The sequence below is a fragment of the Anarrhichthys ocellatus genome, unplaced genomic scaffold (assembly GCF_004355925.1).
Source record: "Anarrhichthys ocellatus isolate YVR2014 unplaced genomic scaffold, GSC_Weel_1.0 scaffold19, whole genome shotgun sequence".
Classification (NCBI taxonomy): Eukaryota; Metazoa; Chordata; class Actinopteri; order Perciformes; family Anarhichadidae; genus Anarrhichthys; species Anarrhichthys ocellatus.
This window is the reverse complement of record NW_022280049.1, coordinates 608,939-625,880: the sequence shown is the minus strand read 5'-3', so window position 1 is coordinate 625,880 and position 16,942 is coordinate 608,939. Positions and strand designations below refer to the sequence as shown.

At 42.7% G+C, this 16,942-nt stretch overlaps 2 protein-coding genes across 3 annotated transcripts in view; one reads left to right on the top strand and one right to left on the bottom strand.

The window, feature by feature from the left end:
* Positions 1-6,303, top strand: part of hmgxb3 (HMG box domain containing 3) — a 13,787-nt gene extending 7,484 nt beyond the window's left edge. For both annotated transcript variants that reach the window (XM_031857675.1, XM_031857674.1), the window contains exons 14-21: positions 62-189; positions 993-1,124; positions 1,224-1,408; positions 1,564-1,786; positions 1,986-2,119; positions 2,376-2,495; positions 2,665-2,874; positions 3,310-6,303. In XM_031857675.1, coding sequence (XP_031713535.1) covers positions 62-189; positions 993-1,124; positions 1,224-1,408; positions 1,564-1,786; positions 1,986-2,119; positions 2,376-2,495; positions 2,665-2,874; positions 3,310-3,885 — 1,708 coding nt within the window. In that variant the 3' untranslated portion in view covers positions 3,886-6,303. The remainder of the gene's footprint in view (positions 1-61; positions 190-992; positions 1,125-1,223; positions 1,409-1,563; positions 1,787-1,985; positions 2,120-2,375; positions 2,496-2,664; positions 2,875-3,309) is intronic.
* On the bottom strand, positions 5,537-16,920 carry csf1ra (colony stimulating factor 1 receptor, a). Its single transcript, XM_031857679.1, has 22 exons — positions 16,398-16,920; positions 15,984-16,053; positions 14,117-14,398; positions 13,644-13,931; positions 13,399-13,535; positions 13,145-13,310; positions 12,857-13,058; positions 12,384-12,499; positions 12,140-12,251; positions 11,827-12,026; positions 11,529-11,620; positions 11,251-11,377; positions 10,927-11,031; positions 10,648-10,758; positions 10,328-10,490; positions 10,147-10,229; positions 9,922-10,025; positions 9,417-9,539; positions 9,203-9,314; positions 9,015-9,114; positions 7,975-8,086; positions 5,537-7,643 (listed from the first exon to the last, which is right to left on the bottom strand). Exons 2-22 carry the CDS (start codon positions 16,033-16,035, stop codon positions 7,494-7,496), a joined length of 2,937 nt encoding a protein of 978 aa, XP_031713539.1. The 5' UTR covers positions 16,036-16,053; positions 16,398-16,920; the 3' UTR covers positions 5,537-7,493.
* Between the last annotated feature and the right edge of the window lie 22 nt (positions 16,921-16,942).

Genomic DNA, 16,942 nt, shown 5'->3' with positions numbered 1-16,942 from the left:
GTGTGTGTGTGTGTGTGTGTGTGTGTGTGTGTGTGTGTGTGTGTGTGCTTGTACATCCTAGTACCGTCGCAGGACAAGAGGATGGCTGGCTGCTGACTGAGACGCTGATCCAGACAGCCACTATTCAGCTCAAGGTGTGTCTCAACGTCCAGTGTCTGGCTCTGCACAGCTTCACCGACCTACATCCAGGTGAACACCACCACTTACAACAGCTGTTTTTCATCAAGTGTCAAGTACTGAATCCTCACAGGTTTTGCTTACTCTTGGTTCATTGTTCTCGATCATGTTCGAAGTGATTTGTTCAGAATATCTCAAATCAAATTATGGTTGTACTTCTGGGAATTATGGGCATCGCTTCTTTTTCATAATTTTCAGAAATACACCGATTGTTTCATGGTGGAAGCTTCTGCATAAACAAAAGTGTTGCTGATAAGACTTTTCATCATTTACATTCAGTATTTTGCTGATTGGCCAAAAGGGGGCACCGCAACTATGAACTAAGTGTGTGTACAGTAAGATCTCACTAAATAGTACTTGTCCTCTTTTCCTTGCAATCGTCTTTTGTCACACATTTCCCCGCTTTTGCACTCTAAGACTAATTTATTTGTTTTCATGTTTTCAAAATGTTGTACATGTTTTTATGAGAGTGCTGATGAAAACCAGCCACATAATTGTAACTTTAAGATTAAGATGCCAACTTATTATGTTATTTAGCTGCTTAATGTGGCTAGTAAATATTTCAGACCCAGCAAAATGCAAACATATATGCAAAACTGTTATTATCATTATCATAATTTATCACTAGTGTTGCTTAGTATAAGACTCAGTAAGTATATATTGGCTGCAGCTTTCCATACTGTTTTCTTCACAGTATAAGTTTTGCTCTTGTGTTCATGGTAGCAATGCTCAGTCGAACTGTATCAACACGTAACTGTGGGATGGCCGGATGTCGGCTTTCTCTGTGAATTCATTGTTGATTCTTTTTGTGACAGGTTTGTTCAACATTGGGAACAGACTGCTAGTAAGCATCGACCTGTTTCTTAAGATCAGGACCTGTATCAAACAGGGCCAAGCCCCCCCCCAGGCAGCCAGGACCATACTGGACCACAACCCCAATCACCCTGGTAAACACTGGATTCAACTCTACATACATGAATCCTGCAACTGTGTTAGATTAATATCTGTCTTTGAACATATTGCATCTTGTATCTTCTGTCCGTCAGTCCACTCTCTGAGTCCAGAGGAGACGTCTCAAATTCAAGAGCTTCTCCTGAGTGGCTACTGGGCCTTTGAGTGTCTGACAGTGCGCGATTACAACGACATGATCTGCGGCATTTGTGGTGTTGCCCCCAAACTGGAGATTGCACAGCGATACACAAGCAACGTGCTGGAGCTAAAGAATGTGGAGGTGAGAGATTGACGTAAGAAACTGAGTGGGAAACTAAAGCCCAAAGTAGAGTCGCGACAACGTACTTGGAGAGACGGTGTCATACAGTATGTGTTCCACGTGTAAAACCTACAGAATGTAAGCTTGTAAAGATATTGTTTTTATTCTGTCCACAGTTTACTTGGCCTGAGTTTTCAGTCTCGGATGAGGTACACGTGGACGACTTCTGGCTGACCATGGAAAGTGAGGCTATCGAGCAAGCGACTTTCCCCTCGGAGATCCCCATCACACGAGTGGATGCTTCTATCATCGCTCCCTTCATTCCCCCACTGATGAGAAGTCCCACTGTCATCAACACAGAGAAGGACAAGGTCCCGTCACACACGGAGCCGCCCTCAGGTACAGGATTCCTCTAAACCACCGTTAATCCTGCGACTGTGAAATCTTCAGAAGCAAAAGTGATGTGTATTGTTTAGAGTCTGAAATAATGGAGATATGGCTTCATAGAGAATGAGATGACAAAAGAGGATTGCATTCAGATGGATGGTATGCTTTGTTTGATACCAGCATGATGATGCAAACGTCAAATCTGTTTTAGGAGATCCATCAGCTTTGGTGCGCCTCATTCATGATGGTCAGCTGAGACTCGACAAGGTCGAAGATCACAGTGAGGACGAGCTGAGAACAATGCTGGACTGCTGTGCGGCGAGCATCACCCCGGACTCCACTAAGGTGTGTGTGTGTGTGTGTGTGTGTGTGTGTGTGTGTGTGTGTGAGAGAGAGAGAAACAGAAAGAGACAATCAAATGTGTTGTCTCGCTCAAGGATAATTCAGCATGTTGGTTTGCTTGCTATAATGGTTGAAAGATGATTTCCTTATTTCTTACTCTGTGAATGTGTTCATCTTATCTCCGCTCACCTCGGTGTACTCGTATCTGTGTGGGAGCTTACTTAAATACAAGCCTACTTTCTGTCTCCCTCTGAGTTAGAATGAACTGCTGGCGTCCCTGATCTCCTTGTACACACTCGTTCACGGTGGCCTCTCCACGGCCCCACAACCCCCTGCACACCTCACCGCTGGCAAGCTGTGCAAGGTCTGCCCCCACAAGGTAAAAACAGCAGCTCAGTCATATGTGAAAAACAAATATGTGGCCCTGTTCAGGTCTGGCATTGACATGCGTCTGGGTAAGCAGAGAGGAAATTGAAACTCAAATGTCCCCTGTGTAATCTCAAGGGTCTAGTGTTACTCATCCTTTTCTCTCCCATACCTGTCTCCAGGTAGTGTGCGGCTCTAAGTACTTGGTGAGAGGAGAGACGGCTCGAGACCACGTAGACCTGCTACTGTCCTCCCGCTACTGGCCCCCAGTCTACGTCAGTGACTGTGCCCGTCAGGTGGCGCTCTGTGCTGACATGCAGTACCCAGAACAGGCAACCCAGATGTGGGGCAGGAACCAGGGCTGCTTCTCCGACCCTTTCGAAAAGCCAGAGGTGAGTAATTGAAATGAAATCCAATCATCTGTTAACGAACTTAACTTGTGCTGGTTAGAATTCAAAACTAAAAAAAAATCAAGGCCCGATCAGTTTTATTTTAACGTAAAAACAGGTTTACATATATGAGTGAAGAGTGACTTCAGAAATGTTTTTCTCAATTTATTATAATATAAAGTTTCTCTGTATTTACAAACATTAGTCTTTTTTTTAAACAAATTTAGGTTTAGAGTTAGATCTGTCAATTCAGCACAAGTAGAAGCAGGATTCAATTTTGGTTTCTGAATTTTGAGCTTGGCTGTTTTACATACAGTATAAGAAATCACAGATTAAGCCTCTAATACAGGACATGTATTTATATCAGGAAGACTGTCTCATACTGTATGTATATAATTGTTTCTTTGATAAAGGCTCATACTGTGTTGCTGTCTTTAGTTTGTGTCGTGTGCTGAGCTACAAGAGCAGCCGTACAGCGCTGACCTTTCGTCGGTGGCAGAGAACCAGCAGGTCCACCCCATCACCAAATCATCTAGTTGCTGGCTGGTTCATCCTCCCGAAGCAGCCCAGGAGCCTCCTGCTCTTCCGTCAGAGCACCACTCAATGGACCTCTGCAGAGATCTGGAGCCCTACGTCCACCTGATGGCTGAGCTGGAGAAAGAGGAGGATGACGAGGGTGAAGAACGGAAAGCTGAGGATGACTCCGCGGAGAACTCGGAGGACTGTTACTCGGTCAGCCGCGCGCGGCACCAACCTGCGGTTTTCGACAACACGGCTTATTACTACATTTACAACCGTCTGGTAGATTTCCTCACCAGCAGAGACATCGTGAGCCAGCAGATCAACCAAGTGGTAAAGGCCTGCCAACCAGGGGAGGTCGTGATCAGGGATGCTCTGTACCGACTGGGAGTGGCACAGATCAACACGGAGAAAGAGGAAGATGAAGGAAGTGGAGTGGAGGGACAGACACAAGAGGTAGGGACAGAGACATATGAGGTGGAGCTTCCTGAATAGAAATGTTCAGGATGGACAATCAACATGCAGGCAGAGGGCTGGCCGGAATGTAAAGATGGCTGCATGCAAAGACGCAGAAGCAAGTGCTACCAGAAGGAGCCAAGAATTTGGAGGCGACACGGTGCTATCCTGAATTCAGTGTTGGAGATTACTTTCTCTTGAACTAGCCTGTACAACAGAACAGTTAATGAGCTTCACAGTGTGTTTCTGATGTGTGGAAATATGCTGAGAAGAATAATCAGTCCTGTTTACTCTGAATATACGAACAGAAAAAGTACAGGTGGCATGGTGGTATTCTTAACCATCTTAAACTACGGAAACAGTGAGTGTGAGAGTTAATAAAAGTCAAGATGATGGAGACTGAATGTCAAAAATTATTCTTTCAAATGACTAAAGGAATGTAACAATATCTTGTGTTTTTTACCACTAAGGTGTGAAGAGTTAAAAGAAGTGAAGGTGATTTTAACAGGATTTTAATGACTCTTCTAATTCAAGCCTGAATGTATTTATTGTTTAATTAACCATGAATACAGTACGTTGTATTTATTTCCCTTTTATGTCCAGAAACATTTCTGCTCTCACCTCTCCCCTCCCACTTGACATTTGCTTTTGAGAAGTGAGGATGAATGTGTCATAACGTGCCGATGGACCTCGTGGCCGTTTCCATCTCAATGGAGATCCATTTAAGGACGCATACAACTGATAGTTTTGATTCCTGTCAACCGATCGACAGTCAGCCTTTGAGAATGAATTGAAGATATTTTAGTAGATCGGCCTGCATGAGTTGCTTCAGAGAGATTATTTTTTGTCACCAATGCTTTGCTTAACAATTCAAATTAATTATGGGCTAATCAGACTTTCATGAAGCATTGAAGTTGGCCCAAGCATTGCTATATAGTATATATAGCATTGCTAAAACACATAACATTAATATATATTGAGGAGTAATATTTCTGTGATTTAACAGAGATGAAGCTTCTCTGAACTGGGCTTTGACCACAAATACTATTTTATAAGTCGACCGAAGTGGTGGACTGTGGAGAGAGTCTCGACCTCATGTAGGCTACTACGAACACAGCAACAGTGAGGGTTTTGCATCCATGTATGTTCATCAGAACTACCTGCCAGAGTAACTATCCTCATTCCAGTCATGTGGTATGAAGAGAGGCTTCAAACGTCTTCAAAGTCAAAGCCCCAAATTGTGTTAAAAGTATGAAAGAGTTAATGTATTTTCTTTTTTTATTTTAAGCGTCAACTTCCTGAATAACCCTTTTTGCAACTTCACACCGCTTCGAATTTTTATTTGTTTTGTTCCCTCACGCAGCCTTGTCAGGATTGTAGATGCACTGGACTTCTGTATAAAGTGCTCAGGGGACTTCGACTCCACAAAGGTTCAAAAATAAATATTGTGTCTTTTTTTTATTCAATAACGGCTGTTCTTTGCTGAATAATGTGTTGCAAACAAAATCAGCTTTAAGTATGATTCAATGCTTTGGTGGTGCTTACCACCACCGTAACCAGCTTAACCGTCTATTTTCATAATGAGTACTCTGACTTTAAGTTTTTTTAAATACTCAAGTACATTTTTTTTTCTTTCTATTTACTGAAAGTATGGGAAGAACTTACTTGATGTAAAAAAAATATCAACAGGTCTGCTTAATTGAATTTATATCATTCTAATTAAAGTTAACAACCAACAAAACACAGACATTTGCTGTTTAAATCTTCACTTATTATATAGCAGTACAGTTGAGCTCATGATTTATGCTTTACATTCCTGAAAAACAGAAAATGTTTCAAACTATAACAAAAATCTTTTTGAGGAGAAACGTCAACATGAAGCCCAAGAATATGTGTCGGTGCTGTTGCTAATAAGATCTTTGAAATGATGTGGACAAAATGCCACAGTTATGAGAAATAATTAATTCTGAGGCAACTAAAGGAAATGATAGAGGAGGATACTGGCAGAGCAACAAAGGCACTGTGGAGATTATTATGCTTTACTCAAACTTTGTCATATCTCAGTTTCTTGGTGGACAACTGAACAAAGACTGTTGTTAAAAATGTAACATAGAATGTTTGGCACCCCATAAAGTGTCTAAAAGTGGTGGGTTACTTCAAAACAAATATGATTTTAGCTGAAACCACACAACGGAGAAAACGCATTTGTACTTTCTGTAGTCTGAGCGGTGGGATGACTACTTCCCTACAAAGATGTCAGAGTTGCAATGTTGACAGATACTGTGAGAATTGTTCCAGAGGAAATGCAAATTGGACATTCTCCAATAAAAAAAAGGGAAGTAAGAAGAGATAAACATAAAGGCAGCACAGTTTATATCAGCTCAGTGAGGTACAACAAAGAAAAACTCGAAATATCTGGCACCACATCTTAATCTCGTCGTATATATAAAAACTTTACATTCTGAAGTTTTAAAGGTAAAGCTTCATTCAAAGCCTTTTTCAACGATTTCATTTGCAGATTTTGCATTGATTGTCTCATTTGCACTGTTACAAAAACCCACACAACACATATATGACATATTGATGAACTACCATCTATTCTACAACATTCCAGCAAATATAAAGATAATTCTTGATTTACATCATGAGATATATACATTATCTGACATCTCACTGTGTATCTCTCACATAGCTTATGTTACTCTAAAGTCTTCAAACAGTTGGCAGTGTAGGCTGACTGGCTGCTACATATAGACATCGGTGAAGCTTACATCCTAACACTCGTCTAAATCTACAGGAAGTTAAGATTAAGTTGTGCTCCGCAAAAAAAAGAAAAACAAAAGGATTTCACATCGTCATGTAACATTGTTCGTCTGATCCATAACAGATCCACAGATTTCCCCGTTCAGTTCAGTTGTGTTCCCTGCTCCAAAAATCCCACTGAGCACTGCTTAATTAACTAGGTTGAAGTGGAACAATCACATGTTCCCACCAACGGACAGCTGCTGTGAGTGAGTCACAAGAAATACAGCTATGACTGCAGCACAGAGAGGGAAACAACATGGTCATTCTTTGCCTTCTCAATGGTTGATTCAGCATGTTAAAACAGGGGAAAAACACTCGCTCTGTTTAGATGTTTCATTAGTCTAAGGTGATCAGAGACTAAAACCTAACTCGTCTAGAGCACATAAAGCTGAGTAGTCACATAGTGTTTATGACTGAAATCTCGACAAAGACATTCAGTGTCGTGGGGAAGTAATATAAAATAGAAATAAACGCAGTGCACAATATATAATTAAGAACACATTCTCCTTTGGATAACAGATTATACCTGAAATACATATCAGAAGGAGCGATGTTTAGGATAAGGTACAGCTTTGGATGCTTGTGCAGTTTGTTGACATGTTTCCTCCTCTTCCTCCTAGATGTGGTAATTACTAGTCATGGTCTGCAAAGAAGTAAGTCACATGCTTGCTGCAGCTGCATGTGCCTGCTCATACCGAGCAGGCACAGCAGGCAAAAAATAGCCGTGAAGGCGACTGTCTGCGACTGTCCGGCGCCTAGAACAGACCGTAGGACTACAGCTGATCCCAATGTCCTGATGCTTGTTGATGATTCATTTACTGATTGATTGGCAGCTAGGGCTTTCAGCAAAACTGGTAGTTATTGGTCTTCATCAGAGGCTGCTGCTCCTCTTCCTGGTGGTCACAAGACTGGTCACAGGGGCCGTCGCAGCACTTGGGCTCGTCACTCACCTCACCCTCTGTGACCTGCTGCTGCAAATTCTGGTAGATTAGCTGTGGGGAGGCAGCATTAGGAGGATGAGACTAGATCCAATAAAGCAAAATATCAGCTTCATCTGAATATTATGGTGTGATAAGGGAACAAATTATTGCATTCAACAATATATATGTTTTAAATTTGTGCGTATCTCCCGTGGGAACATCACTAAATAAGATGATACCACAAAAAAAAATAAATAAATGTAATTGGTTTTACAGCTCGGCTAAATCTGTTGTTTCTGAGGGAAGATTTATTTTTCCTGGCGACATTTCTGCCGTATAGCGTCACATATTTTGTCACATGCATAGTTTTGGCAAAGCTGAACTCTGCGTCACACTAACTCACCTGTTCCTGCTCAGGTTGCTCCCCGAGTAGTCTTTGTATCATCTGACTGATCTTGCTAAACGTCGGACGCTCTGTGGGCTCCAGATTCCAGCACATCTTCATGATCGTGTAGCTGAAACAAAAGTGAACCATACTTACAAATCAGACTTCAGAGGAGTTCCCTGGACAAAAGAAACATTGATGGCACACATTTCAAACTGTGCACTGTTCAAATCAAGAAACTATAAAACACCGAATAAGACAAATGAGAGGTTTATGGAGGTGGTGACGCAGTTTGATAAGAGACTCGTTCATAAGAACCCGTTCATAAGAACCCCTCCAGTCTCATTTTGCTGCCATGAAATAGCAGATACATGGCGTCCTAGCCTTGAGATCATGTGGCTAACAGGCAGAACTGAGGCCTGACACACAGCAGAACAACGGATGATTAAGCCCTGACTCAGATTCAGTCTCCTCTGTTTCCACAATTATTCCGGGTGGTGTGACAGCCACGCTAAATCAGCACATATAGATGATAGGGCCCTATGAGATACTGGGAAAAACACTCATTTTTGCTTGTTAAGTTTGGACTTTAGGCATGTTAAGTTTTGGGGTTATGAGATAACCCGAAGCAAATCAATTAAAATCAGGAATAATGAAAGTACTTCATGAGGTTACCTCATGTGTCACTTATTTCAGATGTTAGAGCAGAAGACAAAGGGATCATTGTTCTGTCGAGATCAACATTTGAGAAGAACGCTACTTGAACTGTTCAATATCGAAGTCAACTTCGGATCAACTGCTTAATATAAAGCAGTCAGAGTTAAAGCTGATTTCAACTTAAATGTTAATAGTTGCCCTACGTGTTGGTCAGAGTCTGATAAGCAATGTGCTAACATTTTACCAGTGGATAAAAAGACTGCTATTGCTGAAACTCAACTGATAATCAGGTGACATTTGCCGGACAAAGTAAAGTGTTAGAAAGGGCATCTGTGGGAAAAAGCAGCAGTGATTCATCTTTTTAAGAACCAGACTTTATGTTGCTAAGGGATCAAGCTTACATCTCAGCTGGAGCAAAGTTTGGTTGGCACATCTGGTAGCCGTGCTTCACCATCTTGTAGAACCTGGAGTCCACAGCCACGCTGGGGTAAGGGCTCTTGCCTGACAGAGAATCATATACTGTAAGCTTAGCAAGCAAATCGTGAAATACATTTGTGTAAATGTAGGGTACATATGCACATGTTCTGACCTAAAGAGAAGATCTCCCACAGGAGGATACCGTAGGACCAGACGTCACTCTGGATGGTGTAGACACAGTCAAAGATGCTCTCTGGAGCCATCCACTTCACTGGCAGACGGGCCTTCATGAACAACGTAGAAAGCACAAAAAGTGTTTTTTTTATGGAGACTATAACTTGGTTAATGTGAAGTAAACTTTAGCTCTATTGTACTCAGGGACTTACATTGCCCTTCACCACGTAGTTGGAGTCATTCATGATGTCGCGTGCCAGGCCAAAGTCACAAATCTTGGCCTCTCTGCGGTCGGTCAAGAGGACATTCCTAGCAGCCACGTCTCTATGAATACACTGCACACACACACACACACACACACACACACACACACAGTTTGTCTCGGGTTGTAGTCTCCCACATCAAAAGACAAAAAGATCACTGAGCAGTGTATCTCAATGCAATCTATACATTGCCACTATGACAATAGATACAAAGAATGTAATGGGAAATACCCCTTATAGGCCGCTCACTCAAAACTCAAAACTCATTCATTATATTCTATAAAAGGCAATACTTTTTCATGCATATTTGGTTCCTTTTTGTCCTGAAGATTTTGCTTGTTGTGTGGGCGATATCCACTCCCGGGGGACAACACAGCAGCTACTACTGTAAATGTTTACGGTAATGTTTTCTGGTGTGTTCATTTAGATCCTTCTTAGTGGTAAAATCACTTACGTTTTTGGCTGCCAGAAAGTCAAGGCCCTGAGCCACTTGAAAGGAAAACCTCAGCAAGTCGTCAATGTCCAGCGGCCAGTCACCTGTCTCCTCACACACAGAGTCTTAGCAAGAATAAGACAGGGAATAATGTTAGTAACACACAGGGTCAGGAAGGCGGATGCTTTTCATTCGCATGATGCTGCATTTGTGTTGATTCAAACCGGGATTGGGGGAGCTTTTTACCTGGAGATGATTCGATATGTGGCACCTGGCTGGGTCTCATCTCTAAGTAACTGCTTGAAGATGTACTGGAGATCCCGCTGTCACTGTTGGATGGAGAAAACAAGAGAAGAAAGGTGTCAGAAATGTCAATGTTTTTCACAAGTCCTCCGTCATCAGACTGCACATGTCTGGTGACGTATACCTTCTAATATACTGTCTCTCACTGCAGACGTTCTTGTAGTCATTAGAGCCCTCCATGATGTCGGGAACGTTCATAACAAAGTTCTCAAACGTCTCTGCCTTCTGACGAAGGAAGTTCAGGAGGTCGCCGAGGCTGCAGTACTCTGTGATCACAAGCACTGGTCCTGATGAGGAAAGAAATCATGTTATGACCCTCTCAACAAGGGAGAACGTGGTTGCATGCAAATTACTTGAATATACTAGATTTTTTCAAAAACATGTTTTTGCTGTATTCTGATTCCATCCAACATGATACAGAACGAATGCAGGCTGCTGTCTGACCTCCATAAGTGCAGGCTCCCAGTAGATTGACGATGTGCTTGTGGTGTCCCAGGTGGCTCAGGATCTTCAGCTCAGACATCAGAGCTTCCCTTTCATCGGAATGGGCACTGGCTGCAGAAATACAATACAGATGTGTCATTGTGATCCTATCTGATCATGCGCCACAAGGATTTCACTCAGTGACATTTTCTCTGGAACATTTTCAGATTTCCCACTCTGACTCGCTCATGTAAATAACAATCTCTCTGTTTAATCTTGAAGGTCTTAAGATCGGCTCACCTTTTAACATTTTCACAGCTACACGCAATGCATTGTCTTCCATTCCCAGGCCGTAGGCTGTGGCCTCAACGACCTTTCCAAAAGCTCCTGCACCGAGGATCTTCCCTGGTCAGACGGAAGATACAAGGAGAAAGGATTTTGACTATAACCCGCTCAGATCAGATCTGTTTGTGTTTCACAATCAACTTTCAGATATGTTTCTTTCTAATCGTATTATGTTTACATTCACTATTCTACTCTATGTTTCCAGAGCACCGAATAATTGTTTCAAAAGTGTTTCAAAATGAGTGCATTTGAGTCAATTTATGATTACATGGTGCAGACCTAGCTTCAGCTTGTCTCTTGGGAACTCCCACTTCTCATTATAAGGCAGCTGAGTGGGGTCAATGAAGGTGTAGTTGTTTCCATCTCTTGCCTCGATGATCTGCCAGCGGATCTCATACCTGGGTTTCTGAAGATGAAAAAAGGAGCAAATGGAAGTAAACCACACCAACAAAAACACAGCAACTGAGTAGCCATGTCCTATGGAAATATTTGAATGTCTAAACAATATTTTACAACTTCAACTGCTGTATGTTTTAATGGATGTAGGTTCACCTTACCTGCTTATATTTGTATAACAGAAAAACCAGTAGCACAAGGAGGATGGCGAGAATGCCTGCTGCTCCAATCAAGGTGGAAGTGAAGAGTTTGTCTGCACAATCAGAGATAGATCATGAACTCACTGTTTAACTTACATGGACTGACTGTGGGTCATACAAGTTCATGTTCTCTAATGTCCCTGGTGTTGTGTACCGTTTACATATGTATCTTGTTTCTTCACAAATTGAAACAAAAGAACTATGCAGTTTCATAACAGCTAAAAAGGAACAAATGATGATCAAATGATCCGATACTCACCAGAAACCTCCATGGCAAAAGTGTCGCTGCTGACGCCGACAAGGTTGAAGGCCACACACTCGACGGTCATCCTCCGGCTGGTTGGCCCCACGGTGAGGACGCTCTCCACCTCCACGGCCCCGTACTCCTCCCTCTGGACCTCCACTGTGGGAGCCTGGAGAGGGATCGCCAGCTGCAGCCCAGAGGTGTTTTCATTGCACCTGCCTCATTGCAAAACATATACAGTCAGGCAAATGACCAATTGTTGAGGGTGAAAGTGTGAGTTGAAGCACAATATGCCACACCTAATGACATTTTGTGCAGGGATACTTACGTAGGGCGTATCCCAAAACACTGGTACCAGATGATTCTGGGGGCAGGATAGCCAAATGAGGTGCAAGTGAGCGTGGTTATGTTTTCCCATCGCACCACAGCAACGGGTCTCTCTGCCAGTGAGAAGAAAATACATGTAAAAAGAGACTAACCTCAAAGAAGCATGTACTCTATTTTGTTCTGACCATTGAACTTAACACCATGAATGTGTTTACGTATTTGATTTGTGTTTACAATTCACTTACGATACATTTGGACTTGGAATGTGATGGAGGCATTGGCCAAGACACTCTTGGCATAGAAGATGTATTTCCCCTGCTCCTGTGCATTCATTCTCTTCAGCTGCAGCATAGCATGGTATCTTAAAAAAGGGGGGAAAAAAGGATATTTTAACTCAGAAAAAGAGGAATCTGAAGTGACTAATTCTGCAGTGTGAATTCAGACAGTTCCAATGTATCATCGCTGAGTAGGTCAACAGATTAAAAAGAGAACACCACTCTTCCCTCTAGCATGACCTGAGGAAATATAATGACCTTGGACCCTGTTTACTTGATTCAAATGCACCGACAGCATATTTCTAAACCAGAGTAGCTTCCCCTTGCTGCGGTACTCTTTATTGTTTTTGTTTTTTACATTTAAACTGTGCTGACATATTTTTGGAGACCACTTTTTGACGTAAAGGGTATGCTCTCCATTGTCACCGGGCTTGGTGTTGTACCTGTTGTTGTATCTGATGAGCTTGTGCTCCTGTGTGGACATGTTTGGAGATGTTGGGGTGTGCCATCTGTGCTCTGTAATCTGGGGGTACGCTTCGATGAGCACGGTCAGCTCCAGGTCTTCTCCCTCGTTCACCTGCACTGAAAGACCCTGGTGGGCTAGTTTAGGGGACAGCTGGGGCAACAGCCGGATGTAGGCCTTGTCTGTTTAGAAGAACCAAAATAGTTTGCTAAATGTTCCAGGCTTTTCATTACGAGGCATAGCAGGAGCAATTGTTTCTGTAGCTTACCTACAACCAGCAGGTATGTCGTTGAACTGTTCACCCCTGCTTCATTAGTGCCAATGCAGGAAATGTTTCCTGTGTCTGTATGGTCCACAGCCGGGATGGTCAGTATGCTCTGTATGTCCAGGCGATTTTCTCCACTGGAGTGAACCCTCTCCTCTATAGTTGGTTTCTGAAGACAAAAAGAGCAAATACAAGTCTGAGTTAAAATCACGATTACCACAACAATCAAGAAGGCCCTCCAAATTCATCATACGGACCAACTTGGTGATGTATTTCCAGGTGACATTGTAGTTGAAGTTGGGGTTGTGTGTTGTGCAGCAAATTTTGAGCTCCTCCCCAACAATGCGCACATAGTCATCGGTCTCCAAGAGTACGTATGGAGGAAAACGAAGCTCTAAAGCAAGAGGAAATCATTAATGAGTATCAAACTTGATGCATGTATCACTTAAAATGACTCTGTGACAGCTTTGGGTGGTTATTCCCAACAACCAAGTGGCCTCACTCTGAATGACGTAGATGGAAAAGACCTTGGAGATCATTTCCACTCCTCTGACCCTGGCTGTGCAGACATAGTCGGCATTGAAGCCTGGGAGGAGCTTGTGGATAAGAATACCACGGTGCCGGTAAACTGTAAAGTTCATGCCCGGTGGCACAGAGGTGCCGTTGTCCATGCGGAGGCCCAGGTCTGTGGCTGCCGGGTTGGTCAGCAGGCAGGGCAGCAGGTAGTCCTCACCCTCCTTCTTCACCACCCGCAGGGACGTGCTGCTGGTCCAGAACGCACGGTTTGGATCTGGTAAAGAAAGGCATGGTGACGATTCATTAGAGCAATGGAATAATGTGAGATTTACTCTGAGGGAATCTAATAAACAATCACAGAGAAGAAATAACCAGTGTGGACAATGTTCCATCCAAGCACTTACAAGTCAACATAAGGACGCTTGACCTACTGTTCTCTTCTCATTTATCTGTCCTCACCTTTTACGTACACATGCACTGAGGAGGCGAGTTGCTTCGACCCAGTCGTGTAAACACACTTGTATGTTCCTGTAAATTCTGCAGAGGGGCGTTCCACCTTTAAGGTGCGGACTTTCCCGCTGCCCTTGGACACGAAGCGTCTGTGTTTGGCTAACCTCGTTTGCCAGTTTACAGGCCCGTCGCCCTCACACCTCAGATCCAGAGGGGTCCCAGATCTGACCACCAACTCAGAACTTTCCACCACCTTAGAGTTGAACATGATCACCGGACGCCTCCATTCCGCTGAGAAGGAACATTCATCAATTAATTCATTCACTTTTTAGGCAAAGGAAACACAGTGAGAACTAGTTAATCAAAACACACTCCGTTTTAGGAATTATCAGACAGTACTTTTGATATATTATGTGTTTCCCTATTCCCTAAGTAGAGATTTTTTCTGTTTCATTTTTTTTTAAACTGAGAACGCAGAGCTGTCTCGCTTGTGCCATGATTCAGATCTGTTTTTGGAAGTAATGTCATTAGTTCAGGAAACAAATATCAGACGTGGACACTGAGAAACTCCTTCTGTCCATCTTACTTCCTTTTTTACATCTATTTTTACTTAGTCTCTGTTTTCTGTTGGCCGTTATACTACCTCATCACTCTCCCGGAGCATTTTCTCTAAGGATCTAATAATGATGCGGATGGGTTTACTTTGTAGTTACTTAAAATCCCGGTACGGGGTCTGATGCAGACACTAGAGTGCCTTGTGCATCGGTGTCAGATGATGAGTGGTGTCACAAAGTGTGATATTTGACGCCCTGGGAATGCGAACGGGCTAAAAAAACTCTATTAGTGTTACTATTACTGCCAAAAAAAGTTTGGTCCGCGCCCTCCAGTGCTCACAAAAAAAGGTCTTGCCATCTCAAGGTCCACTTGAGGCCCAAAAGTGGTCCAAGTTGGACACTGGAGAGACGGACATGTCTTTCCTGTTAACCTGAAGCTGCCTCTTATTTAGAGTTCAGTCTACGCCCTCGGAAAAGGTTACAAAAGTGTCTATTTAGAGGTTTGGACAGAGTGTTTTGAAGCTTGAAGCAGAACTGAGATTCAATGTTCAGCATTGTTGGACACACAAGATAATGTGGGGAACTAGGAATGAAACAAACCAGCGTTTTAGTTCTGAACCTCCTGGCTGTCAGTGCAAACAGTTGCCTTTCCTTCAAAGTCCCTGTTCAATACTCCAAATTAACTATTCATCCAACCACAACATGACCCAAATACATACAGTAATGCGCCAGAAGGCAAAATTAATTCCTTTAACCATAATTAAACCAAACAACAGATGCTTTTATGTGCTCAAATGCAAATACATGAAATTGCAATTTGATGCTTGGCGGGTGATATTCACATATGTCGTGTTCAGAGCTGAACCAAAATGGAAAAAAAGAGAAAGAAAGCTTGTGTTGGATCTCAGATGGAGAAGCATGCAGTGTTTCTTGGCTCCTCTGCATTGAGCACGAGTTTATGCCATGAAATGTACCATAAAATCATTAGAGCGTAAAGCACGAGAAGTCATGTTACTGTATGTATTTTTATAAGTTGGTCAGTTGTGGTGCAGAGAAATATGTCATTTAATAAAGAATACATCTAAAACGTATCCAAACCTTTTGGACCTTTTTTTTACATATCAAAGACTTAACATCTTTCACCATGAAAATAAAAAATAAAATCACTTCTGTATGCTATGAGTATGCCTGTTTCAATCACATTGTTTTATTTGAGATTGTTTAAATCAATAGTAGCTGTCACAAAACAACCGGAATGACAAGAAAAGACACTAAAGCCACTGCAGCTGTAGATGTGGCAGTCAGCGTTTGTGTGGCCTTACCTGAGGCAGCAGAGGCCACGATCCCCAGCACCAGAGCGAGGTAGGACTGCATCCTGGATCAACTCCAAACCTGCAGTTTGAATGTTTAAGTTTGTGTGCTACTAAATACTCTTCTTTAAATCTGTGGCATTAGGGAGAGAAATAAGAAAAACTCCTCTGAAATTGTGCCATCAATCATCTCCCTCATCAACTTTTCTGATTGGTCAAAGCAGCTCTGCAAATCTCTGCTGACCAGCAATCTATTCCTCTGCAATGTTTATCTTCTTCAGTGTGCGTTGAAATCAGGAAACAGACTAACGTTCAGAATATGTTGAGAAAGCGTTCCACGATTACAATTAGGGAATTGATGAGTCACTTCATCTCAAAGTACAGAGGACAAATTATGCACCAGTCCTTTATTTCAAAAGCACTCACCTGCAGATGTCAGATGTAGGGCTACGATCGCTCCCCAGCAGGGTGTGATCCAGCATCCAGAGCTGACTCAAGAGTCCCTTCTTCCCTTTCTGCTTGCCTCTGCTCTTCCTCTCCCTTCTACTTGTTTACAGTGTCTTCACCACTGAAGTCTCACAGCAAACATGATTTTTTTTTTCAGACAGCAAGTGGTGGAGGGTGGAGGGAACTGTGTGTGTGTGTGTGTGTGTGTGTGTGTGTGTGTGTGTGTGTGTGTGTGGAGGCGGATCAGCATATCACGCTCAACAAATTAATGAGCCAGTTCCAATTTACCGCAGAAAGGCACAATTCTCCTGAGACATCCGTTGAGGTGAGACTAATCACCTCCAGCACTGCTGGATCATAGCTGCCAGGCTTCTCAGGCGTGGAATTGTGGGAGAGGAAAGGAAAGTCAAAGGGCTCTTAGAAATCTGACCTAGTCAGAAAAAAGCACCGAGAGATTAAAAAAAGCCTATATTTAAGTTTACTATAATAACACAAGTCATCTTTTAGCTGTTTTGACAGTGAAA